The 15,645-nt window shown below is 39.8% G+C and overlaps 1 protein-coding gene across 1 annotated transcript; it reads right to left on the bottom strand.

Moving 5' to 3' along the window:
• Window positions 1-155: 155 nt before the first annotated feature.
• LOC137961020 (uncharacterized) lies at window positions 156-15,177 on the bottom strand. Its single transcript, XM_068808336.1, has 8 exons — window positions 14,953-15,177; window positions 14,279-14,319; window positions 13,254-13,325; window positions 13,032-13,115; window positions 12,084-12,118; window positions 8,857-8,942; window positions 467-532; window positions 156-377 (listed from the first exon to the last, which is right to left on the bottom strand). The coding sequence occupies exons 1-8, from the start codon at window positions 15,017-15,019 to the stop codon at window positions 343-345; spliced, it is 486 nt and encodes a 161-aa protein (XP_068664437.1). The 5' UTR covers window positions 15,020-15,177; the 3' UTR covers window positions 156-342.
• Window positions 15,178-15,645: the final 468 nt, after the last annotated feature.

Here is a 15,645-nt window from a genome sequence, read left to right as displayed (position 1 = left end):
TCCAATGTCCTGTAGGAAGTGGAAGCTCTTCACAAGGCTTTGCTCCTGCTGCGTATTATAAATTTTATAGGTTGGACCTAAGCAAAAGGAACCAGGTAAAGGCAAGAAGTAGGCGATGCATAACTTGTCCGGCAAACTAATACACAGAAACACCCTAAACCCAAACTATAAATTTTCAATTGCACCGTTTGTTATCAGAAACAAGAACAGAGCGAGTAACCATTACTTATCATGCATCCTTGACAACCTCCCTTTGAAATGAAAATTAAATGATTACACAGTCTATGAAGCGTATACTTCTTACTACCAAATGAACACACGAGAAATTTCCCTGGGCACCAATCACTTGCGAGCTTCAGCCTTCTTCTGCTCTTTGGCTGAGAGAAAACACTTTTTAGTTTCTGTATCTGCAAAATAAGAAAAACGAACAGGAACCAAAATTGAAGAACTGCACGGAGGGGCTTACCAGCTTTCTCTTCTTCTCGTTTCTTTGCAGCATCAGCTCTTTGTTGTCGTATCAAAGATAGGCGTTCTAACAAGAGAAATAAGACTGTTAATGAAGGATTCATTGATGGCACAATCTGATGACAGAAGGACAGAAGTTTTGAGCACATGGGAAAGTCTTTGCAGGCCCAACAGTCACTTTTATAAGATGTAAACGCAAGATTGCTATAACCTACTCTTTCACCCATAGATCGTTGTCTGCATAAAATAAAATAGAGTACAATAATAAATAAATAAAAATAATTAGGGTGTAGGTATTCCCAAGACGGCTGCAAGATTACTTCAGTAGCCTCTCTTGGACAAAAGGACCAGAGATGGCATCACTGAGATGTCAAATTGAGCGCTTGAACCACCGATATTTTTTGGTTTTGCTCACATCCTCCCACATAACCAAATGCACCAATTTTTTTTTGGTTTTCAGCCACTCCAAAGTTTCTCTTCTTTGATTGAAGTGCCCTTCATAAGCTTAGGAGGGAGGTAAGAAAATTAATTACAGCACTTGTAAGTTCCTTTGGCGAGACATTCAACCATCTCCTTCTTCACTGTCCCTATACATAAAGAATTAAGAGCACTTTCTAAACAGCTCCGATTTTAATTTTTTTCTTTTTTAAAAATATTATTCAAGAAAAACAGCCAAAGGCCCAATGACAAATAGAATGGCAATGGGATATCATTCATGAGATTCAAGACCTAGCCTTAAATCATGTTCCAGATTGGATTCATATCCCTAGCTCTCTAAAACACTCACTCTGTTAGAAGCCCCCCTTCTTAGCTGTTTGCAATCTTGGCCTGCAGGTGTTTTTTTTTTCTTTTCAAGGAAGGTGAAATAAAACCAAGAGGCATGAGAACAAGAGGGGAGCCCTGAAAATGAGGGATTATAGAGGTGTCCCCTACTTAGTAAGAGAATCAGCCAAATGATTGGACGATCTCATACCATTGTTCCAAAGACAACAAAAATCTGAAGCTATGTCCATGACTTCATGATATGATTATCAATGCCTCCAAGGAGGCTCTACATATTTTATTTTATTTTGAAATAGTGCTAAGTTATATTAAAAGGCTCAAATGAACAAAATTACAAGGAAAGGGAGCCGTCCCAAACAATGAGAGATTGCTAGGAGGTTCCAAATTTAGCTAGTCTATCAGCCATAGAATTGGCTGGCCTAGGAATGTGATTCTAAGTGCAAGAAATGGAAGATACAATATCTGTAATAGAAGAAGTAATTGGCCAATGCCGCCAAGGGGGAGTGGCTGAATTAGAGCACTAATTTATGACCACTTTAGAGTCTCCCTCAATCAATAGCTTCCCCTGAAGTCTATCTTTAAAAATCTTCAACCCAAGATGAAAAGCATTCACCTCCGTAGTGGTAGAATCTACAATGCCCACAGGCCCAGCATAGGAGAAGATAGTTTCTCCACTGTGATTTTCCACGAGCACTGCCCTCAAAATTAAGCTTGAGGGTGCTTACGCAAGGTGGCTTCTAAGCCAGAGTAGCGGGAAGACAGGTGGAAGCAGACATGCTAGCCAACACGCACCAGTTAGTACAAAGAAGGGCACCTTTCAGGCTAGCAAATTCATTTCTGGTGTGAAGCCAAGAGGAGACCTGGCCAACAATGATGCTGGAACATCCTTGGCACTATTGACTTTACAATTAAACCTTCCATTATTTCTCTCCTTCTAGGGGACCCAAGGAATGTGGCCGAGACATGCCAAGAGCAAAATCTTCCCCAATTTTGGGATAGAGGTACCCAATATGAGCTTACTAGTGCAAGAAGATTGCTAGGGAGGCAAAATTGAAGGCTCGTCTGAGTGATTGTGCAGTCCCAAACCTTCCAGGTGAAGGGGCAGTGGAGGAGGTGGGAAAGCATTTCAACGTCTGCATTGCAAAAGGGGTAGCGATTGCAAGGAGCGCTATTGCAACGCTTTCTAAGGTTGTCGGCTATCATAATCTTATTGAGAATGGGGCACCAAAAATCTTGACTTTCAAAGGTGCTGAAAGGCTCCATGCTATAGCGACTTCATGGGGGGGGGGGGGGAGAGAGAAGAGTCAACCTAACAAGCTTGTAGGCAGAATTGGCCGATGTCCTCGTGTCTGTAGATAATTTTATCATGAGCTTTTTTACGAAATCTGGTTGGCTCAAGCTCCACAATGAGTCTAGACACAAGTTGAGCTTCATCATCAGACAACCCACGCCAGAAATTGAAATTCCAGCTAGCATTTGGAGTCCACCAATTCAGCAACAAAAATGTTGTGTCCTATACTTATTTGAAGTAGCAAAGCATAAGAATTGCAGAAAAGGACCATTGTCACTCCACCAATCATACCAGAAGCTTAATGTTGCACCGTTCCCAGCATAGAACCAGATTCCATTCTCCAACATGTGGAGGAGACAATAGAAAGATCGCTACAAGGGGGGGAGATTTTGTCGCCGACCACAAGAAGTCCACCATGGATCAGTTGAATTCAGCTAGGCCACGACCATCAGTCTCCAAAATGACATTGGGGAGAAGTTGAATTTCTAGAACCTTTCAAAAAAAGAACCTTTGAGGAAGGCCTAGTTCATGTCATTTGTAAGCCATATGCCCAAGCCACCTCGATCTTTGGGACAGCATACCTCATTCTAGTTCACTAAGTGATACTTGAAGGCCTCACTTGAGCCTCTCCAAAGAAAATGATGCTTTGAGGGCTTCAATTTGTTGGAAGACAGCAACAGGGCAAGGCAAAAAGGAGAGGAAGTAATTGGGGATTCCGGTAATGCAAGAGTTTGAAAGGGTGAGACGACCGGCCTTTGACAAAAGATGACCTCTCCAAGTGGTCAGGCGTCTTTCAAGCTTTTCAATCATTGGATCCCAAAGATGCTCGTGAGGCCGACAGTCAAAAAGTGAGAAGCTCAAATAAGTAATTGGCAGCTAGGTGATTTTGCAACCCAGATAGGAAGCCATGTTGTTTATCAACTCATTCTCGATATGGTATCCAATGATCATGGTCTTCTTCCAATTAACTTTCTAGAAAGAAGTTAACTCAAAGTGGCCAAGGAGGGCTTCGAGTTGTTTGACCTGCTCCAACGTGCCCATGCCAAAGAAGATAGTGTCATCAAAGAGAGAAATGTCGAACTCCGATTGAGGGTAAACAGGCCTCAGCCAACAAAATTCTTTGCCTGAATATATGAAGGACAAGAGATACTCAACGATGATGTTAAAGAAGGGAGAGACTGGGTCCCCTAGTGGATACCTCAAGAGCTGCCAAAGTATCCAAAACCCATGCCATTTAGCAAGAGAGAATAGGAGGGCAAGGAGATGCAGCTACAAATACAAAATTTCCACCTACCCCCAAAATCTATTCTGCCAAGAAGGTCATCAAAGAGGGTCCTATTAACCCGATCAAAAGCTTTTTCCAAGTCCAGCTTAAGAGCAAAACACAGGCATTCGGACCTCTTGATTGACTTCATGGATGGCCATGGCTGAGTCGGGAATGGCTCGACCTTTTATAAAAGCACATTGTCCATAATGAATGACCATGGGCAAAGCAGCCTTCAACTGGTGCACAAGAAGATGGGCAATGATTTTACATGTGTTGGAAATGAGGCATATAGGCTAGAAGTCCTTGGGTGCTCAACTATCTCATTCTTTGGAACTAGCACAATAAAGGAGGCTCCCATGCTCTTGAACATGATTCCACGATGGTAGAATGATGGGACCATGGCAAGAATATCTTCCTTAATAACAGCCCAACATCGCTTGTAGAATTCACCATTGAATCTGTTGAGGCCAAGAACACAGTGAGCAGCCATACCAAGGGTGGCTCTCTCAACTTCTTTGGTAGAGAAAGGAAATTCGAATAGAGTAACAACCGGGGCAGGAATTTTTGAAAGGTGAATGTGTTGAAGTTTGGAGCAAGTAGAACATTCCTCCTTGTAAAGACATAAAAAAAAAAAAAGCATTGAAATAGAGGACCTATCTGAAGTAACTTCATCATTAAGGCATAATGAAGTGATTCAGTTGACCCTACGCTTTGCCGATGCAATCGCGTGGAAGAATTTGGAGTTAGTGTCACCCTCCAAAAGCCATTTAAATGTAGCATGCTACTTCCATTAAATTCCTTCTCTGTGAAAGAAGGTTTGGAATTGAGATTGTAGCGAGACTCGATCTTGGAATTCAATGGTCGAGAGCGGTCATTGTTCTTATATTTCATCAAGATCAAAGATTTTGGCAAGGAGAGAGGCATTCTCAGAGGTGGCAGTGGCATGTCGAACGGTTGCCCAAGATTTGAGGTGAGATTTCAGTAATTTAAGTTTTTGAGGAAGACGCCATCCCACTGCACCCATGTCGGCAAGGCATGACCATTGGCCAGAGATAAAATTATCAAAGTCATCCTGTTGAAGCCAAGAGTTCTCAAATCTAAAAGATTTGGGGTCCCATTGTCCAATCTTGGTGTCAAGGAGGATAGGCCAGTGATCCTAGCAGACGTGGTTGAGAATCCTTCCAATAGCTTGATGATAGAGATGAAGCCAATCTCCATTCACGAGGAAACAGTCAAGTTTTGAAAGGACAGGTCGTTGTTTCTGGCCGTTTGTCCAAGTGTAGTTCTTCCCCAATAGATTGATTTCTTCCTGTTTGCACCTACTAATGAAATCAGCAAAATTCCTCATTGAAGAACTAAAGCCATTGTAGGAGGCGGATTTGTCATTGCTGTACCGAATTGCACTAAAGTTACTGGTAATGAGCCGTGCCAGCAGCCATCATTGAGATAGAGAGGACAATTCACCCTAGAGCTGCTTCGGTCTTTGTACCAGGTGGGACCACAAACACCAAAAAGATCCTAGATGCTGCTCATGCATCGGTTGTGAATTTTCAAACTAATAGAGTAAGATTTCGTGCAATCGTCAAGAACATCAATATCGCTAGAATTCCAGAAAGCAAGATTCCCACTAGAATGACAATTAAATTAACAGCAGTCCATGCGAGCGATGAACAATTCCACAGGTCATGGGCCATCTGATCATCCATGCATTGAACCTTGGTTTCTTGAATAAAGACAGTAGAAGCCTTACAGGAAGCAAAGAGATTTCAGATAGTCGCTCACTTTCAAGTGGGGAGCCAATTCCATGAATATTCCAAGAGATAATAATAATTTCTTATTTGCTTTCTGGACTCCCGAATTTTGCTTTATTCCAGGGAGCTGCCCCTGATAAATGGCTCCCATAACCTCTGCTAATCACATCATGTGTCCATGTCTCATCATCATACTTAGGACGTTCAGATTGCAGCTTGGCCACAAGCTTTTGAGAGTTTTCCCATGGAGGAGGGAAGGGAATTTGACCGGTTTCTGGATCAGAGAAGGGCTACTTGATTCGCCCTCAAGAAGTCTTCTGGTTTGGGCTTTTCCTTATCTTTGATAGGTGGCCAAAAGGGGATGGGAGGTATTTTCTGGGAGGAGGTCAGGAATCTGAAACAGGTTTCGTTCTCTGTTTGTGATGGGAGCATCTATTCTGTGTATGAGAGCTGGTCAGTTGGATGGTGTTGGGAAGAGGGAGATGGCGGAGGAAGGGACATTCCAAAAATGGGGAGCAAAGGTTGGTGGAAGAGGGCTGCACGGCTGCAGGAGGGATGTGCAGCAGGGGCTCTGTTGTGGTGGTGGGGGGAGAAGTGCTCTTAGCTGAAATGTGATAATTTTTGTGCCAGGTGCTTAGAGAGGCTTCACTAGAAATGTGGGTTTGTTTGGAGAGTGATGCCTTGACGGGTTTGATTGGGTGAGGGGGGAGGGGCTGTTTTGGGGTGTTGATCGGTCACTGTCGGTTGACTAACCGCTGCTGGTTTGCAGGCCATCAGGTTGAAAGGTCGTTTGACCAGGTGCAGCATTGGGATGAGGGTCATGGTAAGGGGTCATGACATGAAAAGCACTTTCTGGGCAGAGGCTTTTCGGATCATAGGTTTCATAAGGGAATTCAGGATATGGAGACCAGGCTATCAGGATAGGATCAGTTCAGGTGGAGGATTTGAAGGGTTGAAATTTGAATTTGAAACGTTCTGGCATGGTGAGAGAGTGGCAGTCGAATCATTTGGCCACTGCTCACAGTCGCTGGGTGAGTCATTTGTGGCCGAGTGGACTCATCGTCCTCCCTGCTTGCAATGGACTGTGACCAGATATCTCTAAGGGGAGAGGTCATGAAAGATGATTTGGACAAAGATTTTGAGAAGGGTGTGGATGGGCCAGGCTTTAGCGGTATGATGAACAGTCTTGCAAAATCAAGAAAAGTCCTCAGGGGAGTGGTGTCATCAAGAACCACCGGTTTACCAAAAACCTCGGCAATTTGGACAAAGATTTAGTCGTGTCAAAGCTCAGCCGACAGTCCCAAAATATTGATCCCATTATCCGATGATATGGTTGGGGGCAGAGGGTGTCCATTCATTGATTTTTCTGGGGTTCACACCAGGGGTGAGGGAGAGTTTGATGGTAACATCTTTTTCCTCATGGGTGTGAAAGTGGAAGAGCCAATCATGAGCAGCAAGGAAGGAGTGTGTTGGTAAATAGTCTAGTTTCAGAATTTCAGCAAATCAAATGGATATTGAGAAAACACCCTCCAAACTGTTCATCTGTAAGCCTATAAAAGCCTCTCATATGTAAGACAAAAATTACATTTTTTTTTTTAAATGATTCAGAAATTACACTTTTGCTATTGAATAAAGTTCTGGTTTTTGCCCTCTTTGGATAAACTTATTTTTTTGATTTTATTTTCTATGTTTGCTATTTTTCTTAAAATCTACAAACTTGTACTCAGGTTGTAGTTTACTTAAATGTTACTGAAATCTAAGTTATGCATACTCTAAAGGAAATATTCAACTTTGTTATTCATTGGATCTAAACCAAAATGCTGCATCAATTGATATCAGAACTATAATTTGTGTTTTGAGTCAGATTCAAGGAATCCTTCGTACAAGTCTATGAAATTGTTGATTTCATTCTTGTACTGAAAACATGGAGGCAAGTCAAACCACAATCACCCAAGAAGAGTTCCAAAAAGCCCAAGAGGGGTTACGAGCGAAATTGGCCAGCAAGTTTGACTTAATCTTTCAACAATTTCAAAAGCTTCACAGAGCTGGGAGTTCTCAAGTTGGAGATAAATCCAAGGAATGAGTAACCCCTCAGCCACTTTATCCAAGCCACCCATCACCAATGAAGGGCTCACATCCAAGTTGTTTTATGAGAAAAGTCATGACAATAATTTTGCATAAAAGGAGTCCCCATATACTCCAAAAACCAAATGGGATACTGGTTCTAGAGTGAAGATTCCTGAATTCAACGATGGACAAGAAGCCAATGATTATCTGAATTGGACATATGTCACTGACAATATGTTCAAAATTAAGAAATTTTGGCCAAAGGTCGGAAGTTTTCATGATTGCAAACAGATTAAGGGAATGAACTGTTGCTTGATGGCAAGCCCTCACTATACACCAAAATGGAATTTCCCAAGAAGAAGTTAGGACATGGGAACACATGAAACAGTTTTATGAGTGAGGAGTTTTTGCCTTTCACTTATCGACGAGGAAAAGTTGATAGGTTTAACAAACACACCCAACATAATCATTCTATTTATGAATATACCAAAGAATGTCATGAGTTAATTGCTACAGTTAAGAGTTAGAGAAAGTTAAAAGTATCTAATGGCAAGATATGTTAGTGGCATAGAACACCATATATACAGGAATTCTGTATCCTCCCAGCTATCATGAATGTTTTTTATGCTATCGAAAAGGTAAAATTTATTGAGAAGTGGTATAACCAGCACTCTTCCAAACCTTCAACCACCAATAAAGTTCTCGAACTGTTAATGTAGTCGCCACCTCATACAAACCCCAAAATCCAGCAAAAAGAACACTGACTATCCAATAAAACTTCTAATTTCAGCAAGTTTGGAATAGGAAATTACAACTTAGAGAGACTTTCTAATTTAGGACATTTTATCTTGGAGCTTGAGTCCAAAATAGGATATTCAAGTCTCTTTAAATTGAGTCTCTTTCTTACCTCTTCTTTCATAAAAATGAGAGATTTTGCCACATTAGGATTTTCTTAGCTAGTCCTTCGATATTCTTCAGCTAGATCTACCACATTAGGATGGTGCTGCATCAATTACTATAAACGACTCATTATATCAGTTTTTTAGTTTTTAGAACTGAAGCATGTTTAAGTGAGGCTAAACACAGAAAACACTTATAGCAATTCATTACATTTTAGGCTAGAAGAAGGAACCATCTAAGCACAAAACAGTAAACCCAAAACCCAAAAAGCTACACAATAAAAGCAAAAAGAAAACAAGGAATACAGACTATAAGATAACTGAGTAACTTACCCAAATCTTTTTTTGCCTGATCTGTTTTACCTTGCTCCTGCAGCCTCATGTATCTTTCATGAGCTCTTTGTTTCTCTAGTTCCTCTCTGAAGAAAAAAATGTGAAAAGAACTCAAAACAGAAAACTGCTAACTTCAAAAACAGAAATGTCCTTGGCAAAGGAACAAGCATGACATAATTGATAACAACAAAACCTCAAGACAGAAGATTTAAATGCAAATAATTTGGAAAGAATAAATAACCCAAAGAAAAACTGATAACACCAAAAAAGATATTACGAGAGGATTCCACCATCAGTTCATATATTACCAATTTCTTTTCTTTTTTTTAACAAAATCAGAATGAGATTGCAAGAAGAGGCAAGAGGTACACGAGCACTAAATAGGGGAAAATTGCATTCTAAGACGAGAGGACCCTATAAAACATCCAAGCATATAGAAAAAATACAATAAAAAAGAGAACAACGAAAAAAAACCAAAAAGAAACAAAAAAACTAATCTAATGGAAGGCCATCTCCCACAATGAGACATTGCTGGGAGAAGACAGATCTAGCAAGTGATTCTGTGATGTTATTAGCTGATCTAGAAGTATGATTGCAAGTGACATTAAGACATAAACAATGTCGTTGACCACATTGATAAAGTGCAAAAGATGGCTACAAGGGAAAAAGGCTTTCCTAAGGCCCAGTTGATGGATTTTTTTTTTTTTTTGAAGAAGAAGATGTATTTATAAAACGAAAGAGAATTACAAAATTTGAGGGAGCACATCCCTTACAACCAGTGATTGTAGGGTAGCTCCCTGCCTGGCAAGCACATCAGCCGCCGAATTTGCGGATCTCGGAATGTGAGATCAAATACAAGGAATAATTGAGGTAATATCTAAAATTTCTTTAAATGTATCTCAATGCCTCCATGGAGGAGAAGATGCGTTCTCACACCAACCTATCACCACTTTGGAGTCACCTTCAATGTGGAGAGGTCCCCTACATTTATCTCTGAAGATACGAAGACCGGAGAGGAGACCATGCAATTCAGCAGACGTAGAGTCTATATACAAAGGGGTCCGGTATAAATGAAGAGCTGATTACCGGAATGACTTGAAATAACTCCTCCGAAACCAGAAATACCAGGGTTGCCAAGAGATGAACCGTCAAAATTTTAACTTTAGGAAACCAGGATCAGGAGGAGACCATTCTTTCATAACTGGAGGCTTTTTCCCAATATGCATCAATGCCAAGTTTCTTCAATTTTCACGAATGGAGGAACCCAAATAAGGAGAGAAAGCTTTCTTGGTCAATAGCCAAGTTGATATTTGCCCAACCACTCTGTCCGCAACTCGATCTAAAGATTCACTTTTAACATCAAAACTGAAAACCACGGGATAAAACTAGCACATGCAGAGAGCATCATCTTTCCAAGACTCGGCATAGGGGTACCCATGAGAGATTTACTGAACGAAAGCAGATCAGCCGCCATGCAGAACTGAAAACCAAACTTTCCAAGAATGCTGATCCACACCTTCCAAGAAAAGCTACAATGGAGAAAAATATGGCTAGTAGTTTCATTTTCAGAGTTGCAGAGTGGACATATGGGATCCACTGAGGGATGACCTCTTCTTCTCAATACGGCTGCCGAGAGAATTTTACCTTGATAGGCACTCCACATGAAGAACTTTACCTTTGGAGGGGCACATAAATGCCATACAAATTTGATTTCATTCACCCTCCAAGTCGAGTTACCGCTGTTTAAAAAGCCATATGCTGATGAGACCGTGAAGGAGCCCTTTTTGTCTGGCCACCAAATGAGCTTATCAGCCTCCAATGGACGAATTTTAAATGAAGCAACAAGGTCCATCAATCGACTGGCCTCCAGAGCCCCACTATCCAAGAGACCGCTTCTAGGATGTAGATTCATATCCCCTCCCCCCCCCCCCTCAAAAGCTTCTGCTACTGATATCTCTCTACGAGTGGTGAGAAGATAAAGACTCCTGAATGCAACCTGCAGGGGTTCTTGCCCAATCCACAAATCATCCCAAAACATGAGCGAGCTACCATTGCCTGCATAGAATCTGCTAGCCGAATGGAATTTAGGAAGCAGAAGATATAATGCCCTCCATATTGGGGAGAGGGCTCTACGATTCCCACCAAACATCCACCAGTGAGGGTCCCCACCCACCTTTGTGAGAACTATTTCCTTCCAGAGATTTGAGGAGTGAGTATTAAATTTCCATAGCCATTTCAGCAACAAAACTTGATTCATTTCTCTGGTTTTCCGGATTCCCAGGCCACCCATATTCTTTGCATGCATACTTCATCCCAGCTAACCAGATGGTACTTGAATGCATCGCTCGATCCTCTCCATAGGAAATGCCTTTTTAGCCTATCCATAATCTTACAAATTGCAATAGGGCAAGACATGAAAGATAGGGCATAATTGGGAATACCGGCTATGCAGAACTTGAGAAGGCCCAGTTGATGGATTTAAAACCAAATAAGCAAACAGAACCTTCTAATGATCTATGAGAAAAATCAGAAAAATATATAGAATAGAAAGAAGTAACAAAAAATATGCTCCTAACTGTGCATATGCTCCCATATCAAATTATTTGATCTACCATATAAGTTTCTGAATGACTTTTGTTTTTAGAATGGAGTTTCATAGTTACTTACAAATTATCACTAGGGAAAAGAGTAAATAAAAATCATTTAGAACATCATTTTTCAAAAGGAGAAGATCCTTTTTCTTTTTGAGAAGGCAAAAATTTTAAAAGCCCAAAGGCAGTGGAAATAAAATTTAGGACCCGGTACCCTTACAATGAGGGATTGAAGGGACACCTCCTATTTAGCAAGAAAATCAATCAAGGAGTTGGTTGAGTGCTGGAGCCAATCTAGAAAGCAAAGATGTTATTGTGGAATGCTGACAAAAAAACATGCTTGAGCACATGATCTATGTACAAAACTAATATAGCAAAAAAACAATTTGCTCATTTCAAGACAAGATATAATATAAGCTACACATTGACATTTAAGATGATAAAATGAGTTAAGCAAAATAGAACATGCAAAACATAGCCACTCAGAACTCTTTCAGATTGGTGAAGCAATCGTTCTTTAATTACTTTAGATAAAGTAATCTATGCAATAAAATGCCTCAGAACACAACAACAAGTAAAAAAATCAAAGGTATATGTAACAAAGCTTTGAATAGGTCATCTGGATCATTTACAAACCTTTCACGCCTTGAGAGCTCCGTTGTCCTCTCTGTCTGCATTGTAGCAATGCCATTATTCAACATAACAGAATTACTGAATTAAACATAATGTTTAAAAGGATAAAAATCATGAACACAGACAAATATTCCCTTCAGTTGCTGGACCAAAATATACACCAAGCAAACCAAATAAGAAATACTGAAATAATGAGTTAAGATAATAAGCAAATGTCAGTGATAGGTCAACAGAGAGGAGATGGAGTTGCACACCACTCCTATGTGGAACTAGGTAAACAAAGAGGAGACAAGAGTTGTACACCATTATTATGTGCAAAGCTGATTCTTAACCTGAGAGACCGGAATCATACACCAAATAATATGATGCCTTGCATGTGCTAGAACTGAACTAATAGTTAAAAAAAAGATATTAGTATCTACATTCACTCAAACCTTCAGATAATACAAGCAGAGCATGTCTATCTAAAAGCAAACCATAAAAATGACAATTCTTATGCAGTTAAGCACCTTATAAAACATAAATCCAAGTTATAGAACCCAACAGAACAATGAACCAAAATGAAGAACAAAATTTGGCCCACTCTATACATATAAAATTTGAAGGAAGAAGCAACTAACTGTAAACTTATCACCAAGATGAAGCCATATTTAAGAGAATAATGGTCAATAATCAGCTGAGCAAGTCAAGTCAATTTTCTGTGATCATAAAGTTGCACAAGGCAACATAATCATGTCTGTATCAACAATGATAAATGCAAACAATATACATTTTTCAGCATTTCAAGTTTATCCAATACAAAGGAATCCTGTTTTGGCAATATTTTTGGTATTTTTTGAAGTTGGAGAAAACAGAAAGGTTCAAATCATTGGCCTTATATTCACGAATAAAATCTACAGTTTAAGGTGATTACATACATCATTAATAACTTAGGAAGGTATAGTAACTTACATCAACATTTCTGGCTTTCACATTCTTGGGCTTTACCAAATTAGGATTTTGAACCTCGATGAGACCCTGGATACCTTTCTTTTTCTGATATCATTCAATTAAAAATGAAAAGCACATGAATAATCATAAAAAAAAAATTCAACTTGAGAATCAAATAGTGCCAAAAAGAAGATGTATAAAGGGATCTGGAGATGTAGCTAAAATGAATGGAGTTACACTAACCTCACTTTCATCTTCAGACTCCTCTTCAGATCCTTCTTCTGATTCTTCCTCTTCTTCTTTTACAGGTTCTTCCTGGCAGTATCAGAGAAAGTTAGTACCTAAGTAATGGAAAAAAAAAAGTAAGGTAATAGAAATAAAACAAAGTAACAAATATATACCTTTTGGAAATATCAGCCTTAACTTTTTTCTTTTGTCCTTTTTTTCCAATTCTATAATCTCTCTATCATCTTTGTCAAGAATAACCCATTTGGTCTATTCTCTACATCTCATAACATTCTGTGGACCATTCATTGATGATCACCGATAAAAAAGGTGGACTATGGGATTAAATTCATAAAGATCCAACCATTTAGGGGATGAATAAAGAGATCCACTGAGGATGGAGGCTTTCGAATGGCCCCGTCAGGGGTTTCTAAATGTAAGGTATTTGATCAGATCTCACATGTTCCTGAAGGATCTCAGGCATCTATAGTAGGTGTTCACATTGATTACAAATGGATCAAATCATGTGACTACCAGTTCGACTTACAATTCAATGCTTGAAAATAACCAACTCATTCTGCTATTCCTCAGCATAAATATGGGCCATAATGTGTCAATTCGAGTAGCTTAAACACCAGGACACATATAAATGCATGATAAGTCTTGTATTCTGACTCAACAAAAAAAAAAAAAAAGTCTTGTATTCTGGTATCATACACAATATGACATGGCTTATTGCAGATTTCGGATGTGAGTGGTAAAACCTAGCTTTTCCACAGTTCAAGCAGGTTGGTTTACATCTATAAGCCTTTGTGGCTATCTTCCCACCTTATCATACCACTATAGCGTGTAGATCTGATTTATTTTTTTCTCAACAATGTCTACTTGAGCTACTCATAGTATAGCATTGAAGTTTATAACATCCAAAACAGAAGCTATTGGCACCACAATTCCTTTCACAGATTTACAGAACAAAGGTGCAATCAGGAGTGCACATTTCTTAAGCAAAATAACAATCTTTCCCCTATCCAGAAGTAATTTACCTGTCTACTAAAGGAGCGAGGACGAGAAGAGGTACCAGCAACTGCATCCATTCAGAAACAAGAATGTGGAATCAGGATCTTCCCTCGTAAATTGGAAGGTGTTGTAGTAAACAGCATGAAGATGAAATTAAATATATATAATACTGTGAATCACTCTAATTCTCAGAGCATCTGAGCAAGGAAATCAAACAAAGTATACAGAGTGCACTATTAGGTGGAGCGCCCTGATGAATGAGATTCTTTTTATTCTTTCCTGGGGAGATACAATAAGCCATATTGACAATCACTGAGATATCTACACAAATATAGAACAAAAAAGCCGACTTTTTTTAACTTCGACAAATAGATAGAATTTCTTCCTTTTTAGTAATAGGTCCAACATTTTTACTTCCTTACGAATGTTGTGGGAGCTATAGAACAGCTGCTAACAAGAGAAATTCTTCCTTTTTTTCCCCTTTTTTTTTTCTAGAAAACCAACAAGCGTGATTCGATGGAAGTAGAATAAGCAGCCCATGTAGAATACAAGAACTACCGTAATACAACCCAGAACTTTCCCGGACGTAGTTCAAGAATATAAGAGACCTAGCAAAAAGATTATAATAAGAAGAAGAAGTTCGGTAAAGGGGTAATAGAAAAGAGACAATTGTGGGAAGGACAACGGTGGCAGTGCTTACGCATGTCTTCCGGGGTAGAGAAGTGCCTACGGCCAGTGGGCTTGCCCTTGAATTTTCCTCTTCCCATGGCGGGTTTGAGATATGATGGTGGAGAAGAAGAAATTGATTCGGACCTCGGGGATGTGTCTCTCTTCCTCTCTTATGCCTCCTCTCCACTCGGTTACTTCTGCAAACCCTACCAGGCTACCAGGCGACCACCCGCTGGAATAAGAACGATTCCACTCTTCTTCGAATTGCTCTTCTTTTGATTAAACCCCGGGCAGCCCTCGCACTCCAAAGTGATCGTGATCGTGATCGTGATCAGATTCCCAGTTCAACAATCGGATGGCTAAGATTGAATTTGAGTAAGATTTCCAGCTTTTACATTGAAGTTGACTCTGATGTGCCAATAGTGGTAGTTCTGGGACCCAGATTCAAAAGGTGAAGATTGTTGCTGCTAAGATTGAATTTGGGAAGGAGTCAAAATATATTCCCCACTATGAGATGTTTCTCTACTTTAGACACAAAGATGCTCCATTATACCTCTCTATTTCAGTTTAAAAAGAGGATCCAATCTTTTACAAATTATAGATTGGTTGGTTAAACTGGGTTTATCCGAAATTAGACATTCTTTTCACCTCTTGAAACTTAAAAATCAGAAAAGAGTGAAAATTTAATGAACCGACTGTTTCTTTGTTTCAACTGTTGAATCGA

Source organism: Aristolochia californica, unplaced genomic scaffold, assembly GCF_029961685.1.
Source record: "Aristolochia californica isolate CCGP_79_NKW_82.1479 unplaced genomic scaffold, dmAriCali1.0.hap1 SCAF_1, whole genome shotgun sequence".
NCBI classification, from domain to species: Eukaryota; Viridiplantae; Streptophyta; class Magnoliopsida; order Piperales; family Aristolochiaceae; genus Aristolochia; species Aristolochia californica.
The sequence above is the reverse complement of the archived record's forward strand: the minus strand, read 5'-3'. Positions and strand labels throughout refer to the sequence as shown.